At 46.4% G+C, this 27281-nt stretch overlaps 1 protein-coding gene across 4 annotated transcripts in view; it reads left to right on the top strand.

The window, feature by feature from the left end:
• The window catches only part of LRSAM1 (leucine rich repeat and sterile alpha motif containing 1), a 189201-nt gene that overhangs the window by 42372 nt on the left and 119548 nt on the right, over positions 1–27281 (top strand). For all 4 annotated transcript variants that reach the window (XR_010182938.1, XR_010182939.1, XM_063936191.1 and 1 more), the window contains one exon: positions 14708–14829. Coding sequence is in view for 2 of the 4 variants with exons in the window: in XM_063936191.1 (XP_063792261.1) it covers positions 14708–14829 (122 nt within the window). In the remaining 2 variants the exon portion in view is untranslated. The remainder of the gene's footprint in view (positions 1–14707; positions 14830–27281) is intronic.

Below are 27281 nucleotides of genomic sequence, written 5' to 3' on the forward strand. Positions count from 1 at the left end.
AATCAAATTTATTAACCCATGGAGGTCTGGATTTGGAGTCACTTCAAAATTAAAGTGGAAAAACACACTACAGGCTGATCCAACTTTGATGTAATGTCCTTAAAACAAGTCAAAATGAGGCTCAGTAGTGTCTGTGGCCTCCTCGTGCCTGTATGAACTCCCTACAACACCTGGGCATGCTCCTGATGAGGTGGCGGATGGTCTCCTGAGGGATATCCTTCCAGACCTGGACTAAAGCATCCGCCAACTCCTGGACAGTCTGTGGTGCAACGTGGCATTGGTGGATGGAGCGAGACATGATGTCCCAGATGTGCTCAATTGGATTCAGAACTGGGGAACGGGCGGGCCAGTCCATAGCATCAATGCCTTCGTCTTGCAGGAACTGCTGACACATTCCAGCCACATGAGGTCTAGCATTGTCTTGCATTAGGAGGAACCCAGGGCCAACCGCACCAGCATATGGTCTCACAAGGGGTCTGAGGATCTCATCTCGGTACCTAATGGCAGTCAGGCTACCTCTGGCGAGCACATGGAGGGCTGTGCGGCCCCCCAAAGAAATGCAACTCCTCACCATTACTGACCCACTGCCAAACCAGTCATGCTAGAGGATGTTGCAGGCAGCAGAACGTTCTCCTTGGCGTCTCCAGACTCTGTCACGTCTGTCACATGTGCTCAGTGAGACCCTGCTTTCATCTGTGAAGAGCACAGGGCGCCAGTGGCGAATTTGCCAATCTTGGTGTTCTCTGGTAAATGCCAAACATCCTGCACGGTGTTGGGCTGTAAGCACAACCCCCACCTGTGGGCGTTGGGCCCTCATACCACCCTTATGGAGTCTGTTTCTGATAGTTTGAGTAGACACATGCACATTTGTGGCTTGCTGGAGGTCATTTTGCAGGGCTCTGGCAGTGCTCCTCCTGTTCCTCCTTGCACAAAGGCGGAGGTAGTGGTCCTGCTGCTGGGTTGTTGCCCTCCTACCGCCTCCTCCACGTCTCCTGATGTACTGGCCTGTCTCCTGGTAGCACCTCCATGCTCTGGACACTACGCTGACAGACACAGCAAACCTTCTTGCCACAGCTCGCATTGATGTGCCATCCTGGATGAGCTGCACTACCTGAGCCACTTGTGTGGGTTGTAGGGAGGTCATACAGGCACGTGGAGGCCACACACACTACTGAGCCTCATTTTGACTTGTTTTAAGGACATTACATCAAAGTTGGATCAGCATGTAGTGTGTTTTTCCACTTTAATTTTGAGGGTGACTCCAAATCCAGACCTCCATGGGTTAATAAATTTGATTTCCATTGATAATTTTTGTGTGATTTTGTTGTCAGCACATTCAACTATGTAAAGAACAAAGTATTTAATAAGAATATTTCATTCATTCAGATCTAGGATGTGTTATTTTAGTGTTCCCTTTATTTTTTTGAGCAGTGTAGTTGCATTACCCTTACATAAGGGTTATGTTACAGTTGAGATCAGTCTTTAGCTGATGATGTTTTGTTCATACTGTTAACTGGTTGCGTATATTCCAGGTTATACGGTGTGGGCTGGTATGAATCTTGCCCTTAGATTAACAAAATCCTTTCCTCGTATTGTCCATCTCCTGTGGGCACAGTTTCTCTAATGCTGCTTTCACATCGCAAAACCTGCTTTTGAAACGGTTCTTTAAACGGTTCTTAAAACGGGTCTGAGCAGTTAAACCCCCTTCACATCGCATGTTGTAACCAGTATATTACCATTTCATTACCGTCTTGGTACCTTTCACACTGAACACGTTTCACCCATACAAAACAGTGGTTGTCATTTTAAATGTTTATTTCCTGCTTTTGCCTGGTGAGATCACACATGGAGACAGCCTATCACCTTCTGGGGCTTGCAAATACCGTTTCAGACCCTTTCACACTGCACAATTAAACGGGTCTGAAACGGGTAGGACCCTGCTTTTTTACCGTTTCAAAATACCGGTATTTTGTAAACGGTAAATTGAAGGTGACCCTTTCACATCGCAGCTCGAACCATTTAGGAAGCCAGTAAAAACTGCAAATTACCGGGTACAAGCTGCGGTGTGAAAGGGGTATAACTGAGGTCTGGAGGAGGGGCATAGAGGGAGGAGCCAGTGCACACCCATTCTAAAGTTCTTTATAGTGCCCATGTCTCCTGCGGAGCCCGTCTATACCCCATGGTCCTTACGGAGTCCCCAGCATCCTCTACGGACTAGGAGAAAAAGATTTACCGGTAGGTTTAAAATCTTATTTCCCCCCCCCTTTTTTTTATTTTTTTTACTAAAATAATTTGGGATAGGCTTAAATTGATGTTCTTCACCTAATTCACTAATAAAAAACCCAGACAATTTCGGAGTGGTTTTCGGCGAAATAAATCGTCAGTTAAGTGGTTAAAGGACATCATGGCTGGAGATTTTTCTATATTTATTCAGCTTGTCCTAATCTATTGTTCAAATGAGTAAATCTAATATCCTAAATAAATGAGCACTACAGGCAACTCTATAGTGTATATTAAGAGAAATTGCTGGACTTATCTGGATGGTCACAGAATAAGCTGTCATTTATTATTAACAGCGTGATCATTTGTTTTCTCTTAACACATTAGACACTCAATAAGCCGTGTTAGGTACAAGAAAAAAAGGAAAAAAAGGAATGGAGGACTGCGCTTAACTCTGCCTCATTTGATATGTTGAAGCTGCTGTGGAGAAACAAGGGGGGAGAGGGAATCCACTACCCTCTCCGTTACTTAAAATACAAAAAGAAAAAGGGGTATATCTCCCAGCGCTAAATTATATCAAATGAGTCCTATATACTTTTGACTATACAATTAAACTATTAAGCATCAGTCATCACAGAAATATTCAATAAATTTATTTTATTGACAGGGTAAAATCGGTCAACTACCATATACTTTCTCTTACACTCAATTTTAAAATACTAAAATAATTACGGTGCTTCCTAATACAGGTTGAGTATCCCATATCCAAATATTCCGAAATACGGAATATTCCGAAATACGGACTTTTTTGAGTGAGAGTGAAATAGTGAAACCTTTGTTTTTTGATGGCTCAATGTACACAAACTTTGTTTAATACACACAGTTATTAAAAATATTGTATTAAATGACTTTCAGGCTATGTGTATAAGGTGTATATGAAACATAAATGAATTGTGTGAATGTACACACACTTTGTTTAATGCACAAAGTTATAAAAAAATATTGGCTAAAATGACCTTCAGGCTGTGTGTATAAGGTGTATATGTAACATAAATGCATTCTGTGCTTAGATTTAGGTCCCATCGCCATGATATCTCATTATGGTATGCAATTATTCCAAAATACGGAAAAATCCCATATCCAAAATACCGCTGGTCCCAAGCATTTTGGATAAGGGATACTCAACCTGTACCGGTATACTGAAATAAACAAAACGACAAGACAACACAAACACAAAACATATATATTCGGTGATACGCTATCCTTAGCGATTTACTCACTGTAACCAAATGGTACTAAGATGTTTAAATAATTGTAATAAAGTCCTGAAGTTCCAGGAGTGGGGCAAGAAGAAGCAAACGACGGGTGTCTGCCGGCAGACAATGGATCGGCGTCTCTGCAATCTACTAGTTTCGCCTGTCTCAGCAGGCCTCCTCAGGATCCAGACACCCGTCGTTTGCTTCTTCAGGACACAAAAGTAAGTGACTCTCCATGTGGTTAAACTTGGATAAGAATATACATTGGACACAAGAGTGATTGGCCTGAATGGACTTTTTAAAAAGATTGATTCTGATACGATAACTTCATCTGGTGGAAACTTGCCCCACTCCTGGAACTTCAGGACTTTATTACAATTATTTAAACATCTTAGTACCATTTGGTTACAGTGAGTAAATCGCTAAGGATAGCGTATCACCGAATATATATGTTTTGTGTTTGTGTTGTCTTGTCGTTTTGTTTATTTCAGTATACCGGTATTAGGAAGCACCGTAATTATTTTAGTATTTTAAAATTGAGTGTAAGAGAAAGTATATGGTAGTTGACCGATTTTACCCTGTCAATAAAATAAATTTATTGAATATTTCTGTAATGACTGATGCTTAATAGTTTAATTGTATAGCCAAAAGTATATAGGACTCATTTGATATAATTTAGCGCTGGGAGATATACCCCTTTTTCTTTTTGTATTTTAAGCCGTGTTAGGTGTAGTGCGTTTCTGCCCACGTAGATGTATGCAGTCGCTTTAATGGTGGCTAATTAGGCTGTGTAATGGATTCCCAGCGTGATTGTTCCTGCTAATGCTTTATGGTGCAGTATTCTATTGATCTCTGCTAGATATGATTCTCTTTGTTCCCAAACATCTGCCAAATGTAGTGATAATTCAGAGAGCTCTATTCCGTTCTAATATGTAGCCTGAAACTGGTAAATTGTTTAATATTTCAGCAGCATGCTTTATTGTGTTCTCTAAGCGTATACTGTTACTGTTAGGTAAGTGTTACTATGCAGCACTGCAAGGATACTGCTGCTATTAGATAAGTGCTGCTATGTAACATGTCAGTTATTATGCAGCACTGCTAGGATACTGCTGCTATTAGATAAGTGCTGCTATGTAACATGTTCGTTATTATGCAGCACTGCTGGGATACTATTGCTGCTAGATGAGTGCTGCTATGTAACATGTTCGTTATTATGCAGCACTGCTGGGATACTGCTGCTGTTACATAAGTGCTGCTATGTAACATGTCAGTTATTATGCAGCACTGCTAGGATACTGCTGCTGTTACATAAGTGCTGCTATGTAACATGTCAGTTATTATGCAGCACTGCTAGGATACTGCTGCTATTAGATAAGTGCTGCTATGTAACATGTCAGTTGTTATTATGCAGCACTGCTGGGATACTATTGCTATTAGATAAGTGCTGCTATGTAACATGTTCGTTATTATGCAGCACTGCTAGGATACTGCTGCTATTAGATAAGTGCTGCTATGTAACATGTCAGTTATTATGCAGCACTGCTGGGATACTGCTGCTATTAGATAAGTGCTGCTATGTAACATGTTAGTTGTTATTATGCAGCACTGCTGGGATACTATTGCTATTAGATAAGTGCTGCTATGTAACATGTTCGTTATTATGCAGCACTGCTAGGATACTGCTGCTATTAGATAAGTGCTGCTATGTAACATGTCATTTGTTATGCAGCACTGCTAGGATACTGCTGCTGTTAGGATACTGCTGCTGTTAGATAAGTGCTGCTATGTAACATGTCATTTGTTATGCAGCACTGCTAGGATACTGCTGCTATTAGATAAGTGCTGCTATGTAACATGACCGTTATTATGCAGCACTGCTAGGATACTGCTGCTATTAGATAAGTGCTGCTATGTAACATGTCAGTTATTATGCAGCACTGCTGGGATACTGCTGCTATTAGATAAGTGCTGCTATGTAACATGTTAGTTGTTATTATGCAGCACTGCTGGGAAACTGCTGCTATTAGATAAGTGCTGCTATGTAACATGTCAGTGACTATGCAGCACTGCTGGGATACTGTTGCTGTTAGATATGTTACTATGTAATGTGTCAGTTACTGTGCAGCACTGCTGGGATGCTGTTGCTGTTAGATATGTTGCTATGTAATGTGTCAGTTATGTAGCACTGCTGGAATGCTGTTGCTGTTAGATGTGTTACTCTGTAATGTGTCAGTGACTATGCAGCACTGCTGGGATGCTGTTGCTGTTAGATATGTGACTATGTAATGTATCAGTTACTATGCAGCACTGCTGGGTTGCTGTCAGATGTGTTACTATGTAATATTTCAGTGACTATACAGCATTGCTGGGATACTGTTTCTGTTAGATATGTTACTATGTAATGTGTCAGTTATGTAGCACTGATGGGATGCTGTTGCTGTTAGATATGTTACTATTTAATGTGTCAGTGACTATGCAGCACTGCTAGGATACTGCTGCTATTAGATAAGTGCTGCTATGTAACATGTCAGTGACTATGCAGCACTGGTGGGATACTATTGCTGCTAGATGTGTTACTATGTAACATGTCAGTTACTATGCAGCACTGCTGGGATGCTGTTGCTGTTAGATGTGTTACTATGTAATGTGTTAGGTACTATGCAGCACTGCTGAGATACTGTTGCTGTTAGATGTTTTACTATGTAATGTGTTAGGTACTATGCAGCGCTGCTGAGATACTATTGCTGCTAGATGTATTTCTATGTAACATGTCAGTTACTATGCAGCACTGCTGGGATGCTGTTGCTGTTAGATGTGTTACTGTGTAATGTGTCAGTGACTATGCAGCACTGCTGAGATACTGTTGCTGTTAGATGTGTTACTATGTAATGTGTTAGGTACTATGCAGCACTGCTGAGATACTACTGCTGCTAGATGTTTCTATGTAACATGTCAGTTACTATGCAGCACTGTTGGGATGCTGTTGCTGTTAGATGTGTTACTGTGTAATGTGTCAGTGACTATGCAGCACTGCTGAGATACTGTTGCTGTTAGATGTGTTACTATGTAATGTGTTAGGTACTATGCGGCACTGCTGAGAGACTGTTGCTTTTAGATGTGTTACTATGTAATGTGTCAGTTACTATGCAGCACTGATGGGATACTGTTGCTGTTATATGTGTTACTATGTAATGTGTTAGGTACTATGCAGCACTGCTGAGATACTATTGCTGCTAAATGTGTTTCTATGTAACATGTCAGTTACTATGCGACACTGCTGGGATGCTGTTGCTGTTAGATGTGTTACTGTTTAATGTGTCAGTGACTATGCAGCACTGCTGAGATACTGTTGCTGTTAGATGTGTTACTATGTAATGTGTTAGGTACTATGCAGCACTGCTGAGATACTACTGCTGCTAGATGTGTTTCTATGTAACATGTCAGTTACTATGCAGCACTGTTGGGATGCTGTTGCTGTTAGATATGTTACTGTGTAATGTGTCAGTGACTATGCAGCACTGCTGAGATACTGTTGCTGTTAGATGTGTTACTATGTAATGTGTAAGGTACTATGCAGCACTGCTGAGATACTGTTGCTTTTAGATGTGTTACTATGTAATGTGTCAGTTATTATGCAGCACTGATGGGATACTGTTGCTGTTATATGTGTTACTATGTAATGTGTTAGGTACTATGCAGCACTGCTGAGATACTATTGCTGCTAAATGTGTTTCTATGTAAAATGTCAGTTACTATGCGACACTGCTGGGATGCTGTTGCTGTTAGATGTGTTACTGTTATTGATTTATGGAATCATATTTATGAATATTAATATTTAATATATCATATATGGTATTTAATATATGGATATATTTCAATTAATATGCATTTATCATATATATCTGCAAATATATTATGTCAGGCTTACAAACTAATTGGCTGATACATATATGCAGTCCTTATACATATGACTTATGAAGTTATTAAGTTAAGATTCCTTAAAGAGAGTTCAAGCTTGAATATTACCGCTCTTTTTATATGATTCTTTATTTACAGGCAGATCAAATCGTACAGAATAAGATATACACAGTAGTGATATATATACTAATTATAATTATATATGCTTCCTTCGTTACATAACATAAAACAACATGACATAAGTTTCACAAACAGTTTCAATTGCTAACATAAAATGTATACTTGCAAGTTAAAGATTGCCATCCCAAGAATCATTCCTTCTGCATGTTCTCCATGACTTCTCCTCCTGACTGACTTCCTTCCTTCTCCTTCTTCTTCTCCCTCTCCCTCTTCCTTCTAACTCCTAACTACAAGTCTGGTCCTTTTATCTCATATTTTACCAATTCAAACTATCATATTCTCATAGTTTCCAATGGAATAGGTAATTATAGGTTTGTCAGATTCCAAGGTGTAATAAAACAAACATTGAACTGGGCTGTCGTGTCCTGTTCACGGAGGCATGGTGTCATAAAAGTGTGGTGTCCACACTGCCTTAAGCAAGTATAGTATTGTAAAATCTGGAATGTCTTTTCATCCAAAGTTCTGTTGTATTGACAAGTTTTCCTGGGGTCGGTTACACAATGTTTTATCAATGGATGTGATCTCTTTTCATAGTAGTTAATTTATACTCCCTAGCTTTTAACCTTCACTGGACAATAGACAAACCAGTAGATTCTGATCTACTGTAAGCACACCTGTGAATTCCAATGACCAACAGAGCTCTGTCACATACCTATTATCATTTATGGCCTAATACCTTTTCTCTACAATGACTCTTGATCTTACTGTAACCTCTCTGGCCTTATTTATGACTAGAGCAGAATAAACCTGTTCCCTACACTATTTTTTACCATCTTGCTGTAAAACACAAATATACAGTATATCTATATAAACACATACACAAACCTAATCTCTTAAATCAGCTAAACATTACCTCATACATTCAAACTTATTTCATATCTATTCCTTACTATATATATCCAGTATACTGTCCACTATGGTAACATCGCCTATTTATAATGAATTATATTTTGATTCAGACAATATCCATTGCCCTAATATTATACTAAGTGCAGACAATTACCTATAAGGCAACAGTCGCCCCCTTGTGGCCATGAGAAATTCTTTTGATTGGCCACACATTAAACTAGCGTAATTGCTTCCAAATACATTTCAAAATATTCCTTCAAACATAACTTTCGTTGTAACCATAATATATACCATAAGTGTAATAATAATAACCATTATGATTTTAAAAATCTCTAAAAATTCTTAGCTTACCTAACCTTATTCTACTTTTTAACTAAAGCAGACAAAACTGAGGTTTTTATTCAGTATTCATGAGGAAAACTAATTTCTACAGACATTTGGAATACCATAGCCCAATTGTAGACCTTTTTTTCTGTATCTGGATCAGTACGTTTGGACATTTTTGCTGTTCTTGTATGTAGCAATTTACTGGGATAAGACTGTCATCTGCGTGGTTTGCTTGCAATTGGAGATGCCTTGCGTTTGCATTATGGCCTTGCGTTTGCAACATTTGCACCATTACTAGAAGTAGAATTCTTCGTAGCAGCTGCTCCTTTGCTTGCCATTTCGCTGTTTGAGGCAGAGGGCTGTGTACGTCGAGTGCTGTGTCTTGAACATTCAGTACTTGTGACGACCCTCAGTAATAGTAATAGTCTTTATACAGTCTTTAGCAGTTCTGTTTCCTTTGCGTTTATCCAATGCCGCAGTTGTGACCAGTGTCCATATTGCTTTTGCACAAACAGGTTGTGATTTTGAATAGAACAGGCATATATGAAACAGTCTTTTTTTTTTTTTTTCTTTCTTTCTTTCTTTCCTTGCTTGTTAATAGTAGGTCTTAATTGTCTTCGGGCAATAGTACCACAAATGGCTGTGAGTAGTACACCTACTCTGTTCTGTATTTCCTCACTGAATAAATTACCATGCAGTCTTAAATCTCCTTATTCTACCTTGTACCTATTTATACATCTCAATCTTACATAAACTTATACCAGTTTAACCCATATAAAGGCGTTTTCTATCCTACCTATATTTTGACTAATAATTATTTAAAATGCTTTTGATGTGTATATAGTAACATCCTATCAATACAATAAATGAATATAATTTTGCTTCAAACAGATATTAAATATCATTTAGGAATGGCTTTAAATATATCTAATTCCATCCAATATTATTTTATATGCAGCCATGTGCATATACAGTGACCCTGTTATGCTACAAATAATTATCTTAGACTTGTGACAGTCTTTATTAAGAGAATTCTTCATCCCACTTAATAATCTCGGCCCAATTTGTTATAACGTGGTATACCATCCTGTATTAGATATTTAATTACTTTTGAAGCTTTTACGAAGGAAGCATAGGTAGTATCTATTGTGTAATATATAAAAAAAACATAAAATATTTACAAGGTATATATGCAATGATATAAAATATATCTCAGACAAATGTTTACATATATGTGATTAAGGTATATGAAGGGATGAGACAGTTCTGTATAATCACAGTGATGAGATGTGCTGTACACTGTTGTGGGAGTGTACATGTAGTTTGAAAGACAAGTAATGATTACTTGTGATGAAAGGGTTAATGAAAACCTTCCCCTTTCTTGTGAAACTGGAAAACTCCTTGAGGATTTGTCCATATATCAGTCTTTAGGGATGCTATGTAGATTTTGCTGGATAGCAGCGATGAAAGGGTTAATGAAGACCTTTTCCCTTGTAAATTGGAGTCTTTTTGGAGTCTTGCACCATTCTGTATACAGGTTGCCAGGATTACTATGAATCAAACAAAAATACATACAATGACTATCACAGATATTTATACAGTGATTTAACATAGCTTGCTATGCATTCTGTCCTATCTGCTGCATGTTATCAGGTACAGAATTTACAAATGTGTCTTTTAACGATTGAATAACAAACAAACAATTGTTTCTGGCCTGTGCCAATCTTTCCTGTCACATTGTGTGTCAATGACAGCACAATTGTCGCTGCAGATATGATGCAGGTTTAATTTGGAAACTGTGGCTGTTTGAACATCAAAGCAAACAATGGCTTCATTGGATCTAACAAGTAAAGGAATGATACTACCGTATTCACTTGTGACCATACTCCCTTGTGATGCAGCCTGGTCCCAGACTGTCTTTAACCATAGCGTTTGCTGCTTGGTGTGGCTCCTTAGTTTGGAAGAATCTTGGAGCTTCTGAAAAAACCTACTTTTGTGGGGAGAGAAACTTGTTAAACTTTGCCAAATATGTATTGCAGGTCCCAGGGCTTTCTGTCTTTCCACACCTGTAATAAAATGGTTATGGCACCAGGGCATAAAAACATTTTCATCCTGGTGATCCTTTTTGTCATTGTTAATTGGTGTGTGGTTTGCAGAATGACACTCTGCATGTGGTCTCTCTGAGAGCATGCAAACATTTGCACCATCACTAGAAGTCTCTGAGTGCTCTGTGGGGGTTACATAAGTTTGGGAACTTTGTTTGTAAACATGCATTCCTGAATTAATTTCATGGATTTTCCCTTTAAACATGTTTCCAGGTGAATACATTTCAAGGTTTGCAACTCTGGTTGCCATGGGAGTTTTCACCATGGGGAACTTCCCCACCCCTGTGTGCACTGTACTGCTGCTATCAGTGTTTAAATCTGCTGACAATTCACCTTTGCCTAAGGGCATAACAAATTCTTCATTTACATTGGGAACTCTGAGAGTGTATTCAGCAGAATACTCATAATCTGAGTTACAATGATCTTCCCCCTTACTAGACACAGTATAGGGGACATCTCCTATTGCTGCTACCTCCTTTACATTAATGTGCTGTCTGATGATAGACACATCCGGCACATTGCTACTTTCTTCCTTTACCACAGAGGCTGTTCTGCTGGTGGTCTGTGTGACCATAGCAGACTCCATGCGCTGCACATTGATGCAGTCCTGCAACATGTAACTTTCCTTAATTTTAGGATCTTGACTGATTAAGTCATTTCTGACTCCTGTAGACTCTGTGTACAGAGTTTCACATACCTCAACACTATTCCTGTTTGGTGTTTCTATCTCAGCTTGCTTGCTGGATGTTATCTCTTCATCAGAGATCTTGACAATTTGATTACAAACTGTCAGGCTTTTCGCTTCTGCCCCAAACTTTTTCTGTTTATTTTTCTGTTTAAGGGACTTAAATAACGAATGCATTTTTGCATTAATGGTCAGGCACGCCTTACGAAGACGTGAACCTGATTCTTCTTTACATTTCTGTTTGGCTTCTAGAGCCGCAGTTCTGCGCATTTTTCTAAATGCTACAGAAAACTTTTGCATTTTTAACATTTCAATGCTAAATTTATATATTCTTTGTTTTTAGTACTGAAGGTATCCTCTCCTTAAGATTGACCGGTGTCTTAAGGTTAAACTCTAATACCTGGTACATTTATACATTTATTTGGAAATACTCTTTTCCACTGTGCACATTTTCTATTCTAGGCCTTTAAATTCTTTATTCTCATTTGTAACCTATTCCACTGTGATCTTGTATTTTGCCAGCAGGCTTATAGCCTTTGGTGCTGCTTCCTAATAGATATTATGTTAGTTAAAATAACGTATATTGCACTAACACATTTATCCTAGGTTATACAGAATACAAAATTGACATTACACAATGGTAATAAATTTTCATAGATACATCCCCACCGTGATTCTGCAGATTTGGTAGCCAGCTTATAGCATCTGCTACTCCTCATAAATATTATAGATCAGATAATCAGATTCAGTAATAACAAGTCCAATTCGTGGTCGCCAATATTGCTTTATGGAATCATATTTATGAATATTAATATTTAATATATCATATATGGTATTTAATATATGGATATATTTCAATTAATATGCATTTATCATATATATCTGCAAATATATTATGTCAGGCTTACAAACTAATTGGCTGATACATATATGCAGTCCTTATACATATGACTTATGAAGTTATTAAGTTAAGATTCCTTAAAGAGAGTTCAAGCTTGAATATTACCGCTCTTTTTATATGATTCTTTATTTACAGGCAGATCAAATCGTACAGAATAAGATATACACAGTAGTGATATATATACTAATTATAATTATATATGCTTCCTTCGTTACATAACATAAAACAACATGACATAAGTTTCACAAACAGTTTCAATTGCTAACATAAAATGTATACTTGCAAGTTAAAGATTGCCATCCCAAGAATCATTCCTTCTGCATGTTCTCCATGACTTCTCCTCCTGACTGACTTCCTTCCTTCTCCTTCTTCTTCTCCCTCTCCCTCTTCCTTCTAACTCCTAACTACAAGTCTGGTCCTTTTATCTCATATTTTACCAATTCAAACTATCATATTCTCATAGTTTCCAATGGAATAGGTAATTATAGGTTTGTCAGATTCCAAGGTGTAATAAAACAAACATTGAACTGGGCTGTCGTGTCCTGTTCACGGAGGCATGGTGTCATAAAAGTGTGGTGTCCACACTGCCTTAAGCAAGTATAGTATTGTAAAATCTGGAATGTCTTTTCATCCAAAGTTCTGTTGTATTGACAAGTTTTCCTGGGGTCGGTTACACAATGTTTTATCAATGGATGTGATCTCTTTTCATAGTAGTTAATTTATACTCCCTAGCTTTTAACCTTCACTGGACAATAGACAAACCAGTAGATTCTGATCTACTGTAAGCACACCTGTGAATTCCAATGACCAACAGAGCTCTGTCACATACCTATTATCATTTATGGCCTAATACCTTTTCTCTACAATGACTCTTGATCTTACTGTAACCTCTCTGGCCTTATTTATGACTAGAGCAGAATAAACCTGTTCCCTACACTATTTTTTACCATCTTGCTGTAAAACACAAATATACAGTATATCTATATAAACACATACACAAACCTAATCTCTTAAATCAGCTAAACATTACCTCATACATTCAAACTTATTTCATATCTATTCCTTACTATATATATCCAGTATACTGTCCACTATGGTAACATCGCCTATTTATAATGAATTATATTTTGATTCAGACAATATCCATTGCCCTAATATTATACTAAGTGCAGACAATTACCTATAAGGCAACACTGTTTAATGTGTCAGTGACTATGCAGCACTGCTGAGATACTGTTGCTGTTAGATGTGTTACTATGTAATGTGTTAGGTACTATGCAGCACTGCTGAGATACTACTGCTGCTAGATGTGTTTCTATGTAACATGTCAGTTACTATGCAGCACTGTTGGGATGCTGTTGCTGTTAGATATGTTACTGTGTAATGTGTCAGTGACTATGCAGCACTGCTGAGATACTGTTGCTGTTAGATGTGTTACTATGTAATGTGTAAGGTACTATGCAGCACTGCTGAGATACTGTTGCTTTTAGATGTGTTACTATGTAATGTGTCAGTTATTATGCAGCACTGATGGGATACTGTTGCTGTTATATGTGTTACTATGTAATGTGTTAGGTACTATGCAGCACTGCTGGGATACTGTTGCTGTTAGATGTATTAGTATGTAACGTGTCAGCTACTGTGCATCACCGTTCTGAGAATGAGGGAACTAATAATGTTGGTCAGGGACGCGTTTCGCCGTTGTAAACTCAAAGCTTTTTCAAAGGTCCTCACAATATTCCGGCACCTTTTGAGCTGATAATTGTGCTTGTATAACTGATTTTCAGGCTAGGAATTTCGACTGCCAGGCTTTTGTGAGGATTTAGTATTTGAGTTATTTATCACTTATTAAATATATATTATAATCATTCCTTCTGGTTTTACAATTGTTCACTATATTGACATTGACACCATTCCTGTGCTTTGGATTGGTTATCAGCCTATTAGCCTCGTTTGAGGGCTGTTTCCTATTGTGTTATTTTATTGTGACTGTCAACATTTTGACCCTGTCTACATTTTAACTGACGGCTTTAATTCTATGTCTACCTTTTGGTTGTCCTCTCTTTGTCAGTCGACATTTTGGTGTTGACCTTTTGATTGTCTGGGTTTTGACTACATCCCTTGTCGCTGGCTCTTGGTGAATTGGTTGGCCGCAGTCTCAGGAATAGTGGTTCAGCCTGCAGAGCAGTCGCCTACATCCCTGTTAGGCTTCACTCCATAGTCTGATACAGTCTGTGTTTAATGTCCTCTTCCATTGTTTTACTAGGAAATAAGCTGAAGCTGCTTCCGGTGACTGTCGGTGGGCTGCGCTGCCTGCGTACATTGAACGTCAGCGAAAACAGGCTTACTGAGCTGCCCCCTTCTCTGGCCAATATCCGCACATTAGAGGTAAGCTATAGCAGTGGAGCTTACAATCTATATTACAATTACCCTACCAGTATATTTTTGGAGTGTGGGAGGAAACCGGAGTACCCAGCGGAAACCCATGCAAGCACGAGGAGAACATACAAACTCCACACAGTTAGGCCCATGGTGGGAATCGAACCCAGTGTTGTGAGGCAGTGATGCTAACCATTACACCCTCTGTGCTGCCCGATGAGATAAAGGTTCATCTGATGCACTGAAGTATAGTTTAGCAGTTAAACCTTCTAGCAAATTCACAGTTGGGTCCTGTTCAGTAGCCCCACAGAAACGCTTAATGCAGAATAATATGTAAAAATTTAGTTCTTTATGTCTGCTTAAATCCATTTCTCTGACGTCCTAGTGGATGCTGGGAACTCCGTAAGGACCATGGGGAATAGCGGGCTCTGAAGGAGACTGGGCACTCTAAGAAAGAATTAGGACTACCTGGTGTGCACTGGCTCCTCCCTCTATGCCTCTCCTCCAGACCTCAGTTAGAATCTGTGCCCGGCTCGAGCTGGTTGCACACTAGGGGCTCTCCTGAGCTTCTAGTAAAGAAAGTATTTATTAGGTTTTTTATTTTCAGTGAGATCTGCTGGCAACAGACTCACTGCAACGAGGGACTTAGGGGAGAAAAGCGAACCTACCTGCTTGCAGCTAGCTTGGGCTTCTAGGCTACTGGACACCATTAGCTCCAGAGGGATCGAACACAGGCCCAGCCTCGGTCGTCCGGTCCCGGAGCCGCGCCGCCGTCCCCCTGGCAGAGCCAGAAGCATGAAGATCTTCACGGAAATCGGCGGCTGAAGACTCCGGTCTTCATTAAGGTAGCGCACAGCACTGCAGCTGTGCGCCATTGCTCCCTGTGCACACCACATACTCCGGTCACTGATGGGTGCAGGGCGCTGGGGGGCGCCCTGGGCAGCAATTAGAGTACCTTAAAGTGGCTAATCACACATAATATAGCCTAAGAAGCTATATATGTGTAAAATACCCCTGCCACATTATTATTATAAAAGCGGGAGAAGTCAGCCGAAAAAGGGGCGGGGCTATCTCCCTCAGCACACTGGCGCCATTTCCTCTCACAGCTCCGCTGGAAGGACGCTCCCCAGGCTCTCCCCTGCAGTTTCCAGGCTCAATAGGGTAAAAAAGAGAGGGGGGGCACTAAATTTAGGCGCAAATACTATATATATATATAGCGGCTATAGGGTAAATCACTTGTGTAGTGTAACTCCCTGCATTATATAGCGCTGTGGTGTGTGCTGGCATACTCTCTCTCTGTCTCCCCAAAGGACTTTGTGGGGTCCTGTCCTCAGTCAGAGCATTCCCTGTGTGTGTGCGGTGTGTCGGTACGGCTGTGTCGACATGTTTGATGAGGAGGCTTATGTGGAGGCGGAGCAGGTGCCGATAAATGTGATGTCACCCCCTGCGGGGTCGACACCTGAGTGGATGGATATGTGGAAGGAATTACGCGACAGTGTCAACTCCTTACATAAAAGGTTTGACGACATAGCAGATGTGGGACAGCCGGCTTCTCAGCCCGTACCTGCCCAGGCGTCTCAAAAGCCATCAGGGGCTCAAAAACGCCCACTACCTCAGATGGCTGACACAGATGTCGACACGGATACTGACTCCAGTGTCGACGACGATGAGACTAGTGTACATTCCAACAGAGCCACCTGTTACATGATTACGGCAATGAAAAATGTGTTGCACATTTCTGACATTAACCCAGGTACCACAAAAAAGGGTATTATGTTTGGGGAGAAAAAGCAACCAGTGGTTTTTCCCCCATCTGATGAGTTGAATGAAGTGTGTGAAGAAGCGTGGGCTTCCCCCGATAAGAAATTAGTGATTTCTAAAAAGTTGCTAATGGCGTACCCTTTCCCGCCAGAGGACAGGATACGTTGGGAGACATTCCCTAGGGTGGATAAAGCGCTCACACGCTTGTCAAAGAAGGTGGCACTACCATCTCAGGATACGGCCGCCTTAAAGGAGCCTGAGGATAGAAAGCAGGAGGCTATCCTGAAGTCTGTATATACACACTCAGGTATTACACTGAGACTGGCTATTGCTTCAGCATGGATGTGCAGTGCTGCTGCTGCGTGGTCAGATTCCCTGTCTGATAACATTGATACCCTCGACAGGGACACTATATTGCTAACCATAGAGCATATTAAAGACGCAGTCTTATACATGAGAGATGCACAGAGGGATATTTGCCGGCTGGCATCTAGAATGAATGCAATGTCCATTTCTGCCAGGAGAGGATTGTGGACTCGGCAGTGGACAGGTGATGCAGATTCTAAAAGGCACATGGAGGTTTTGCCTTACAAAGGTGAGGAATTGTTTGGGGACGGTCTTTTGGACCTCGTTTCCACAGCAACAGCTGGGAAGTCGACATTTTTACCCCATGTTCCCTCACAGCCAAAGAAAGCACCGTATTATCAGGTACAGTCCTTTTGGCCCCAGAAAGGCAAGCGGGTTAAAGGCGCGTCCTTTCTGCCCAGAGGCAGAGGTAGAGGGAAAAAGCTGCACCATACAGCCACTTCCCAAGAACAAAAGTCCTCTCCCGCTTCCTCTAAGTCCACCGCATGACGCTGGGGCTCCACAGGCGGAGCCAGGTGCGGTGGGGGCCCGTATCCAGAACTTCAGCGACCAGTGGGCTCGTTCACGGGTGGATCCCTGGATTCTACAAGTGGTATCTCAGGGGTACAAGGGAATTCGAGACGTCTCCCCCTCGCCGTTTCCTCAAATCAGCCTTGCCAACAGCTCCCCCAGACAGGGAGGCAGTGCTGGAGGCGATTCACAAGCTGTATTCTCAGCAGGTGTGACAGGACGGTACCGTACGGAAGCACTCGCCGCTTGCCGCGTCCCGTCGACTGCGCACAGAATGGAAAGTCAAGCCGCACGAGGCCTGACCACATAGGGGATTCCCGCTTACCGTCAGTAACCGCCTGTTACTGACTCCACCCACTGCGTTGTGGGCGGGTTCTCGCTGCCACCACCAAACTCCTAACCTGCCATGGCGTTTGGAACCACGGTTCTGCTCTGTATGTGCCGACGCACTGCCTTACCACAGCTGTGTGGTGCTGACGAATCCCCACTAGCCACTTGCTAGGCCTCTACCGGTAGCTGGCGGAAGGCGGAGCTTGGAGACGTCAGGTGCTTCCCTGGACAGCCGGAGAACGGGGCTAGGTTTGGCCTAACCCTGTTGGTCACAAGATGAAGCAGTCTTCTTGAGGCAAAGGTGTTTATTGCTCAAAAACCTTTAAAAAGGCTCCTCCCTATTGCTAGGGGCAACAGCATACAATTAAGATGTTTCAGCAGAAGAAGATGTTACAATACACAATCCTATGGGCCAACTGCCCTTCTTTTATCCCTCTCCAAGACCCCTTACCACAGGGGGTAAGCCCGCCCTGTGGTGTACAACCAATCAATGTTTACCCATGAGCTGTGCATGCTCTGGTCTCATGCACACACAACATTGTTCCCAATGGACAGTGGGGAGTGGTCGGTCTCCTTTGTCTCTCCCATCTGGGAGAGCAGGCTACTCCCACGGTGCCGTTCAGTCTGGCTGGGGGGAGGTTTTCCCTCCTAAACTGACTTCCAGAAACCTGCCCGGGACCCCTTCTCACTGCCTGCAGCCTGGATTTGGGCTCCAGAGCTGGGCAGCCTGGCTCCCCGGTCCAGGTCTCTGGTCCACTACGGCTGATCTCCATGGAGCTCCAAGAAACCACTCAGCTTGTCTTATAGCTAAGCTGCTTCTTTTTCTCCCTGTCCCCATTGGAACTGTGAGGCTGGATGGGAAAGCATTCCGTTTTTAGGGAAAAGGTCTGGGAGAATCCATCAGCCTGCACAGCTATGGATTCCCCCCTCCTGGGACACACAATCAAGTAAGTGCACTTTATCTTTAAATACATTTACATTTTAAATCACACTGTACATTTTTCCTTTTAAATATACACTGAGCCTGTGCCCTGCACAGACTCTACATACTCAGGCACTGCAGTGCCTTCCCTAGCCCTGCAGCCTGGCTGTTAGGGCTCTCTGGGTGCTGGAGGTATGGGGCTGACTTCCCCCATCCTCCAGCCTGCCTTCCTGCCTCTGGGGTTCCAGGGAGCTGGCTCTCCCTGTCCCCCCAGGGTGGCACTAACCAGTGGCCTCGCCGCACGCAGCGGCGCACCCCCCTGTACCTAAGCCCGGCGGCCCGGGACACTTGTCCCGGCCGCCGTGCCTCTGGCTTTGTTGTGGCGCTGGGGCGCCGGGAGCGTAGCTCCCGGACCCCAGTGCTCATCAGCCTGCTCGGCAGCCTATTTTCCCCCACGCCGCTAGGGAGCCGGCTAGCCCGGTCCCCCATGAGCGGCGCCTGTCTGGTGGCCTCGCTGCAGCGTCCGGCGGGGAGCCGGGCTGCAGCGCACCCCCCTCGCCGGCTAGCAGCCCGGGACGTCCGTCCCGGCTGCTGCGGCTGGCCACCCGTGCTGGGCTGAGGCGCCGGGAGCAGAGCTCCCGGCCCCCAGCGGCGGCTCTCACCTAGAGCACTGCAGCGGGAGCCGAGCTCCCAGCCGCAGCGCTCACCCTTCTCCCCGGCGCGCACACTCCAGTGCGCCCGGGGCTACACTGACCGCTGCCGGGAGCGGAGCTCCCGGACTCCGGCGGTCAGCGGCTGCCTCCTCTCCCCCGGCGTGCACACTCTGCTGAGCGCGCCGGGGGCTGTCCTCCCTGCTGTGGTCTCCGGAGGGGTCCGGGACCACGGCACAGGTTAAAATACAATTTTAAACATTAATAAAACACGGCGCCTAGCGCCCACAATACATTTCAAATTTGGCGCCAAGCGCCCCTTTGTCTTGGCAAATGGCGCCGGGCACTAGGGATTAACCCCTTCAGTGCCAGGGCGGCCATTTGCCTCGTGGCTGGGGCTCTCCGGCCACACTCCTCCCCCCCCATTCAAGCGGGTCAACCAGGGACCCATGTCCCAACGATTTGGGTCCTGGTCCCGCAGTCCGTTGGGGTGAAGGGGACGCTACCTGGGGGGTGTAGGCTCTGGCCTAGACAGTTCATCCATAGTGTAGTGGGCCTCTCTTCGTGGGTGCACAATGTTCAAATAGTCCACCCGAAGTCCAAGTTCAAGGCTCCACCACAAAAGTCTGTCCAATTCCCCCAAGGTCGGTTGCAGCCACCTAACAGGTAGGTGGTAAGTCACCACGGTGGGGGGCCGGTTACAAACAAGTGCCACCCACGGTGTCCCAACTGTGGCATACCCCACCTCCCACAATAGCAGTTTTCTGCTCAAACAGGCCACAGGGTGCTCCTGCCCATATGGCTCTTTCTGGCTTGGTACTGCTCCCAGTCCGTGCAGTGGCGCAATAGTTCGTAACACACAGTCCTGGTCAAGAATGTGCGCCATCAGCACTGGAGCGGGTACCTGAGCCTCCTTCAATGACTGGAATGCCAACTCGCAAGCGGGTGCAAAGTCCACTGACTTGGGAATGCCCTTCCTAGCCATCTCTGTCAAGGGGTTCACTACAGGACTAAAGTTAATGACAACATGTCCGTAGGGCCTTACAGGTTCTAAGGTCAGTACCGGTCTGGGTGATGTGGGTCGGGGACAGCCTCTGGTTGCCTCCACCCCCTCTGGGTTGGGCCTACCCCTGTCTCCTCCCACATGGTGCCCCAGGCACTGCACCTCCGTCATACCTAACTGGCAACTGTCTGCCCTAACTGTCAGACCTGCCCTCCAATCCTCTTCTGTCGACCTATGACTCGGGAAACCTACCCTGTCACCTAGGCCTACTCCTTCCTCCTCGTCCGCTACCTGTGCCACAGTGATGGCGGCCAGACCACCAGCCTCTGGATCCTGTGTGGCATCCACTACAGGGAGGCTGCGTGTCTTCCCCGATCTACGGTGCACAGGTAGGGGACCTGCTATGTCCACAGCAACTTGCTGCAAGGGTTCTCCTATGGGCAGAGGCCCAGAGACAACACAACCGCTGGAGTGCCCCGGCTGCCAACGCATGGCACCAGCCTTACAGTTGGTCTGGGCGTCATCCGACATTCCAGACCAGGGTAAGCTCTGTGTCAGGCACTTCAGGGTACGGTCTGTCTCCGGGTTACTGTCCAAAGGGGTTTCGCTGGCAACCGACACCGGTTGCACAGGAAAGTTCCCTGGGGGGACCAGTTGGACACATTCCCTATCTGGTCTATCCCCTCCCACTTTCCTGGCTACCCTGTACCTTAACCCTTCCTGCCAGGTCAACCTCCCCGCCCCAACCCTGTCAAGGCCGCTGCCAGAGTGGCGCCTCATGCCTTTCGGGGATGGGGCAGAGAGTTGAGCCTCCCTAAACTCCTGCCTGTGGCCCTCAATCTCTCCTAAATTGGGACACTCTACAGGGGGATCTAGGTGGGGACTACTAGGGTCAGTCTGGTAGGGGTCAGTCATGGAAAAGTCAGTGTGGTTTCTCATACTCACCGCCGGAGTTGGCAAACCACTTGGGTCAGGAGCATCATTGGGCACCCCCACAGGATCACACGAGCTGGAACCGACATCCTCTGCGTTGCTAGGGGACGTGGGCATACCAGAGGCAAAAGGCATGCGGGGTCGATGTGCTGATCTAGCCGCTGTAATCTTTTCCTCTGGGCTGGTTGATGCTGTGGTTGGCTGTGCTGGCAGTTGTCTAGCAGCTGTAGTCTTTTCCTCTGGGCTGGGCGGTGCTGGAGTAGCTGATGTCAATGGTGGTTTTGGAACTTGACTCCGGGGAATGGCGCCAACAAACATAGTGACGATCCCACCACCCAGATCATTTCCTAGGACCACATCAGTTGGGAGACCATCCATGACGGCAACTTCTCGCAACTCGGGTCCAGCTCCCCAGTCCAGGTAGACTCTTGCCATGGGAACCGCTTTTTCTGTTCCTTCTGCCAGGGTGATCGTGGCAGTGCGACCCTGCAATACTGCAGCAGGATCTATAAGGTGGGGGCTCACCACAGTGATTGAGGCCCCAGAGTCTCTTAGGCCTTCCCCCTGCAGGGGTCCCACGTGGACCGGCTGCAGGTGCCTCCACATGTTGTGTAGGGGCTGTTTGGCCATGCAGGTGACTCTCTCCGCAGAGTGCACCTGTCTCTCGCCACACTCCATCGGACTGACTGGAGGGGGAACAGTCTCTGTAGGCTCATCTCCTCTCGTCAAACAAGCGATCCGGGCTCCAGCACTCGGATTTGGGGCACGAGTCTGGGGTGCTTGGGATGCAGGACAGTTCATCCTCAGATGTCCGATTTTCCCACAGCCGTAGCACTTCTTCTCCAGTCGTGGCACCGATGATCTCTGATCAGTTGCAGGGACGCTGCGGTGCGGTTGCTGGCCAAGAGCACCCGGGTTGGAAGATGCTTGTCTTTGGGGGTGATGAGTTGAAGAGGGGGGTCCCCCTGGTGGTACAGTCTTTTGGAGCTGGCTGCTCGCTGGGCGCTTCTGGCCCCGTGGCCGAATTGCCACATATTTGTCGGCTAATTGGGCAGCCATTTTTAAGCTGGGTGGCTCCCGATCTAGCACCCACTCCTTCACTTCTTGGGCGCACCTGCGGTAGAACTGCTCCCTGCAGATCAGGTCGATCAGTGCGTCCCATGTAGTGGCTTCCGAATCCTTCACCCACTTCACCACGTACTGCCGCAGCTGGGTGGCGAACTGCTCATGGGTGCTGCTAGGATTCTTAGGCAAGTCTCTGAATTTCTTCCTGTAAGACTCGGGAGTGATGAAGAATCGCTGGAGGAGGGCCTTCTCGACTTCGTCATAGTTCCCACAGTCCTCCGTCGCCACTCCTCGATAGGCCTCCAAGGCCTTTCCATGCAGAGTGGGCACAAGGTGTCTCACCCACTCTGACTTGGGTAGATCGTGTAGTTTACAAGTCCTTTCAAAAACTTGCAAATGTCCATCAATGTCCCCATCACTGTCTGCAAACTTGGCAAACTGAATACGTCCTGATCTGTGAACAACAGCTGACAACGGCTCCCGGGGTACCACGGCCTGTGGTGCCCGCTCATCACGCCACATCTGGATGATGATCAAGCGTTCTTGCTCTGTTGCCCTTTCCCCCAATTCCGCTAGCCGATCTGCTAGGGTATCCGGGCCGCCCCCCCTGGGACGTTGGGATCCTGGCCCTGCTAGGGATTGTTGGGAGACATGGCTGTTGTGAGAGAGGGAGGGGCTTGTGGTTCTCACCGGTTCCTCATGAAGGTCCACTGCTGGGCCGTCCTCTGCGTTGCTGACGCCGTCAGTGCTTTCCACCTCCGCACGATGAGACTCCTCCCAGCTCCTGAGCGCCGCGTGCATGACGCTCCTGGACGCGTTGGAAGGGATTTCCACACCCTTCCCCTGGCATACGATCTCCAGATCCTCCTTGGACATTCCGCTGAATTCCGCCATCTTGTGCGTCCTCCTGCGCTGCAGTTACTCCTCTCCTGAGTAACTCGGCTTCTCCAATCGGGTGATGAAAAGCCGCCTGGGATTATCCCACCACTATGCCACCAATTTCTGTGACAGGACGGTACCGTACGGAAGCACTCGCCGCTTGCCGCGTCCCGTCGACTGCGCACAGAATGGAAAGTCAAGCCGCACGAGGCCTGACCACATAGGGGATTCCCGCTTACCGTCAGTAACCGCCTGTTACTGACTCCACCCACTGCGTTGTGGGCGGGTTCTCGCTGCCACCACCAAACTCCTAACCTGCCGTGGCGTTTGGAACCACGGTTCTGCTCTGTATGTGCCGACGCACTGCCTTACCACAGCTGTGTGGTGCTGACGAATCCCCACTAGCCACTTGCTAGGCCTCTACCGGTAGCTGGCGGAAGGCGGAGCTTGGAGACGTCAGGTGCTTCCCTGGACAGCCGGAGAACGGGGCTAGGTTTGGCCTAACCCTGTTGGTCACAAGATGAAGCAGTCTTCTTGAGGCAAAGGTGTTTATTGCTCAAAAACCTTTAAAAAGGCTCCTCCCTATTGCTAGGGGCAACAGCATACAATTAAGATGTTTCAGCAGAAGAAGATGTTACAATACACAATCCTATGGGCCAACTGCCCTTCTTTTATCCCTCTCCAAGACCCCTTACCACAGGGGGTAAGCCCGCCCTGTGGTGTACAACCAATCAATGTTTACCCATGAGCTGTGCATGCTCTGGTCTCATGCACACACAACATTGTTCCCAATGGACAGTGGGGAGTGGTCGGTCTCCTTTGTCTCTCCCATCTGGGAGAGCAGGCTACTCCCACGGTGCCGTTCAGTCTGGCTGGGGGGAGGTTTTCCCTCCTAAACTGACTTCCAGAAACCTGCCCGGGACCCCTTCTCACTGCCTGCAGCCTGGATTTGGGCTCCAGAGCTGGGCAGCCTGGCTCCCCGGTCCAGGTCTCTGGTCCACTACGGCTGATCTCCATGGAGCTCCAAGAAACCACTCAGCTTGTCTTATAGCTAAGCTGCTTCTTTTTCTCCCTGTCCCCATTGGAACTGTGAGGCTGGATGGGAAAGCATTCCGTTTTTAGGGAAAAGGTCTGGGAGAATCCATCAGCCTGCACAGCTATGGATTCCCCCCTCCTGGGACACACAATCAAGTAAGTGCACTTTATCTTTAAATACATTTACATTTTAAATCACACTGTACATTTTTCCTTTTAAATATACACTGAGCCTGTGCCCTGCACAGACTCTACATACTCAGGCACTGCAGTGCCTTCCCTAGCCCTGCAGCCTGGCTGTTAGGGCTCTCTGGGTGCTGGAGGTATGGGGCTGACTTCCCCCATCCTCCAGCCTGCCTTCCTGCCTCTGGGGTTCCAGGGAGCTGGCTCTCCCTGTCCCCCCAGGGTGGCACTAACCAGTGGCCTCGCCGCACGCAGCGGCGCACCCCCCTGTACCTAAGCCCGGCGGCCCGGGACACTTGTCCCGGCCGCCGTGCCTCTGGCTTTGTTGTGGCGCTGGGGCGCCGGGAGCGTAGCTCCCGGACCCCAGTGCTCATCAGCCTGCTCGGCAGCCTATTTTCCCCCACGCCGCTAGGGAGCCGGCTAGCCCGGTCCCCCATGAGCGGCGCCTGTCTGGTGGCCTCGCTGCAGCGTCCGGCGGGGAGCCGGGCTGCAGCGCACCCCCCTCGCCGGCTAGCAGCCCGGGACGTCCGTCCCGGCTGCTGCGGCTGGCCACCCGTGCTGGGCTGAGGCGCCGGGAGCAGAGCTCCCGGCCCCCAGCGGCGGCTCTCACCTAGAGCACTGCAGCGGGAGCCGAGCTCCCAGCCGCAGCGCTCACCCTTCTCCCCGGCGCGCACACTCCAGTGCGCCCGGGGCTACACTGACCGCTGCCGGGAGTGGAGCTCCCGGACTCCGGCGGTCAGCGGCTGCCTCCTCTCCCCCGGCGTGCACACTCTGCTGAGCGCGCCGGGGGCTGTCCTCCCTGCTGTGGTCTCCGGAGGGGTCCGGGACCACGGCACAGGTTAAAATACAATTTTAAACATTAATAAAACACGGCGCCTAGCGCCCACAATACATTTCAAATTTGGCGCCAAGCGCCCCTTTGTCTTGGCAAATGGCGCCGGGCACTAGGGATTAACCCCTTCAGTGCCAGGGCGGCCATTTGCCTCGTGGCTGGGGCTCTCCGGCCACAGCAGGTGATAATCAAGGTACCCCTCCTTCAACAAGGACGGGGTTACTATTCCACAATGTTTGCGGTACCGAAACCGGACGGTTCGTTGAGACCCATTTTAAATTTGAAATCCTTGAACACTTATATAAGAAGGTTCAAGTTCAAAATGGAATCGCTCAGGGCGGTTATTGCAAGCCTGGACGAAGGGGATTACATGGTATCACTGGACATCAAGGATGCTTACCTGCATGTCCCCATTTACCCTCCTCACCAGGAGTACCTCAGATTTGTGGTACAGGATTGTCATTACCAATTCCAGACGTTGCCGTTTGGTCTGTCCACGGCACCGAGGGTATTTACCAAGGTAATGGCTGAAATGATGATACTCCTTCGGAAAAAGGGAGTTTTAATTATCCCGTACTTGGACGATCTCCTTATAAAGGCGAGGTCCAGGGAGCAGTTGTTGGTCGGCGTAGCACTATCTCGGGAAGTGCTACAACAGCACGGCTGGATTCTGAATATTCCAAAGTCGCAGCTGGTTCCAACAACGCGCCTACTGTTCCTGGGGATGGTTCTGGACACAGACCAGAAAAAAGTGTTTCTCCCGGAGGAGAAAGCCAAGGAGTTGTCATCTCTAGTCAGAGACCTCCTGAAACCAAAACAGTTGTCGGTGCATCACTGACGCGAGTCCTGGGAAAGATGGTAGCTTCCTACGAAGCAATTCCATTTGGCAGGTTCCATGCAAGGATCTTTCAGTGGGATCTGTTGGACAAGTGGTCCGGATCGCATCTTCAGATGCATCGGCTGATAACCCTGTCTCCAAGGACCAGGGTGTCTCTGCTGTGGTGGCTGCAGAGTGCTCATCTTCTAGAGGGCCGCAGATTTGGCATACAGGACTGGGTCCTGGTGACCACGGATGCCAGCCTTCGAGGCTGGGGGGCAGTCACACAGGGAAGAAACTTCCAAGGACTATGGTCAAGCCAGGAGACTTCCCTACACATAAATATTCTGGAACTAAGGGCCATTTACAATGCCCTAAGTCAGGCAAGACCCCTGCTTCAACACCAGCCGGTGCTGATCCAGTCATACAACATCACGGCGGTAGCCCATGTAAACCGACAGGGCGGCACAAGAAGCAGGTTGGCGATGGCAGAAGCCACAAGGATTCTCCGATGGGCGGAAAATCACGTGATAGCACTGTCAGCAGTGTTCATTCCGGGAGTGGACAACTGGGAAGCAGACTTCCTCAGCAGACACGACCTCCACCCGGGAGAGTGGGGACTTCATCCAGAAGTCTTCAAAATGATTGTAAACCGTTGGGAAAGGCCACAGGTGGACATGATGGCGTCCCGCCTCAACAAAAAACTAAAAAGATATTGCGCCGGGTCAAGGGACCCTCAGGCGATAGCTGTGGACGCTCTAGTGACACCGTGGGTGTACCAGTCAGTTTGTGTTCCCTCCTCTGCCTCTAATACCCAAGGTACTGAGAATAATAAGAAGGAGAGGAGTAAGAACTATACTCGTGGTTCCGGATTGGCCAAGAAGAGCTTGGTACCCAGAACTTCAAGAAATGATCTCAGAGGACCCATGGCCTCTGCCGCTCAGACAGGACCTGCTGCAGCAGGGGCCCTGTCTGTTCCAAGACTTACCGCGGCTGCGTTTGACGGCATGGCGGTTGAACACCGGATCCTAAAAGAAAAGGGCATTCCGGAGGAAGTCATTCCTACACTGATTAAAGCTAGGAAAGATGTGACCGTAAGACATTATCACCGCATATGGCGGAAATATGTTGCTTGGTGTGAGGCCAGATAGGCCCCAACGGAGGAATTTCAGCTA

This window comes from Pseudophryne corroboree, chromosome 8 (genome assembly GCF_028390025.1).
Source record: "Pseudophryne corroboree isolate aPseCor3 chromosome 8, aPseCor3.hap2, whole genome shotgun sequence".
Lineage (NCBI taxonomy): Eukaryota > Metazoa > Chordata > Amphibia > Anura > Myobatrachidae > Pseudophryne > Pseudophryne corroboree.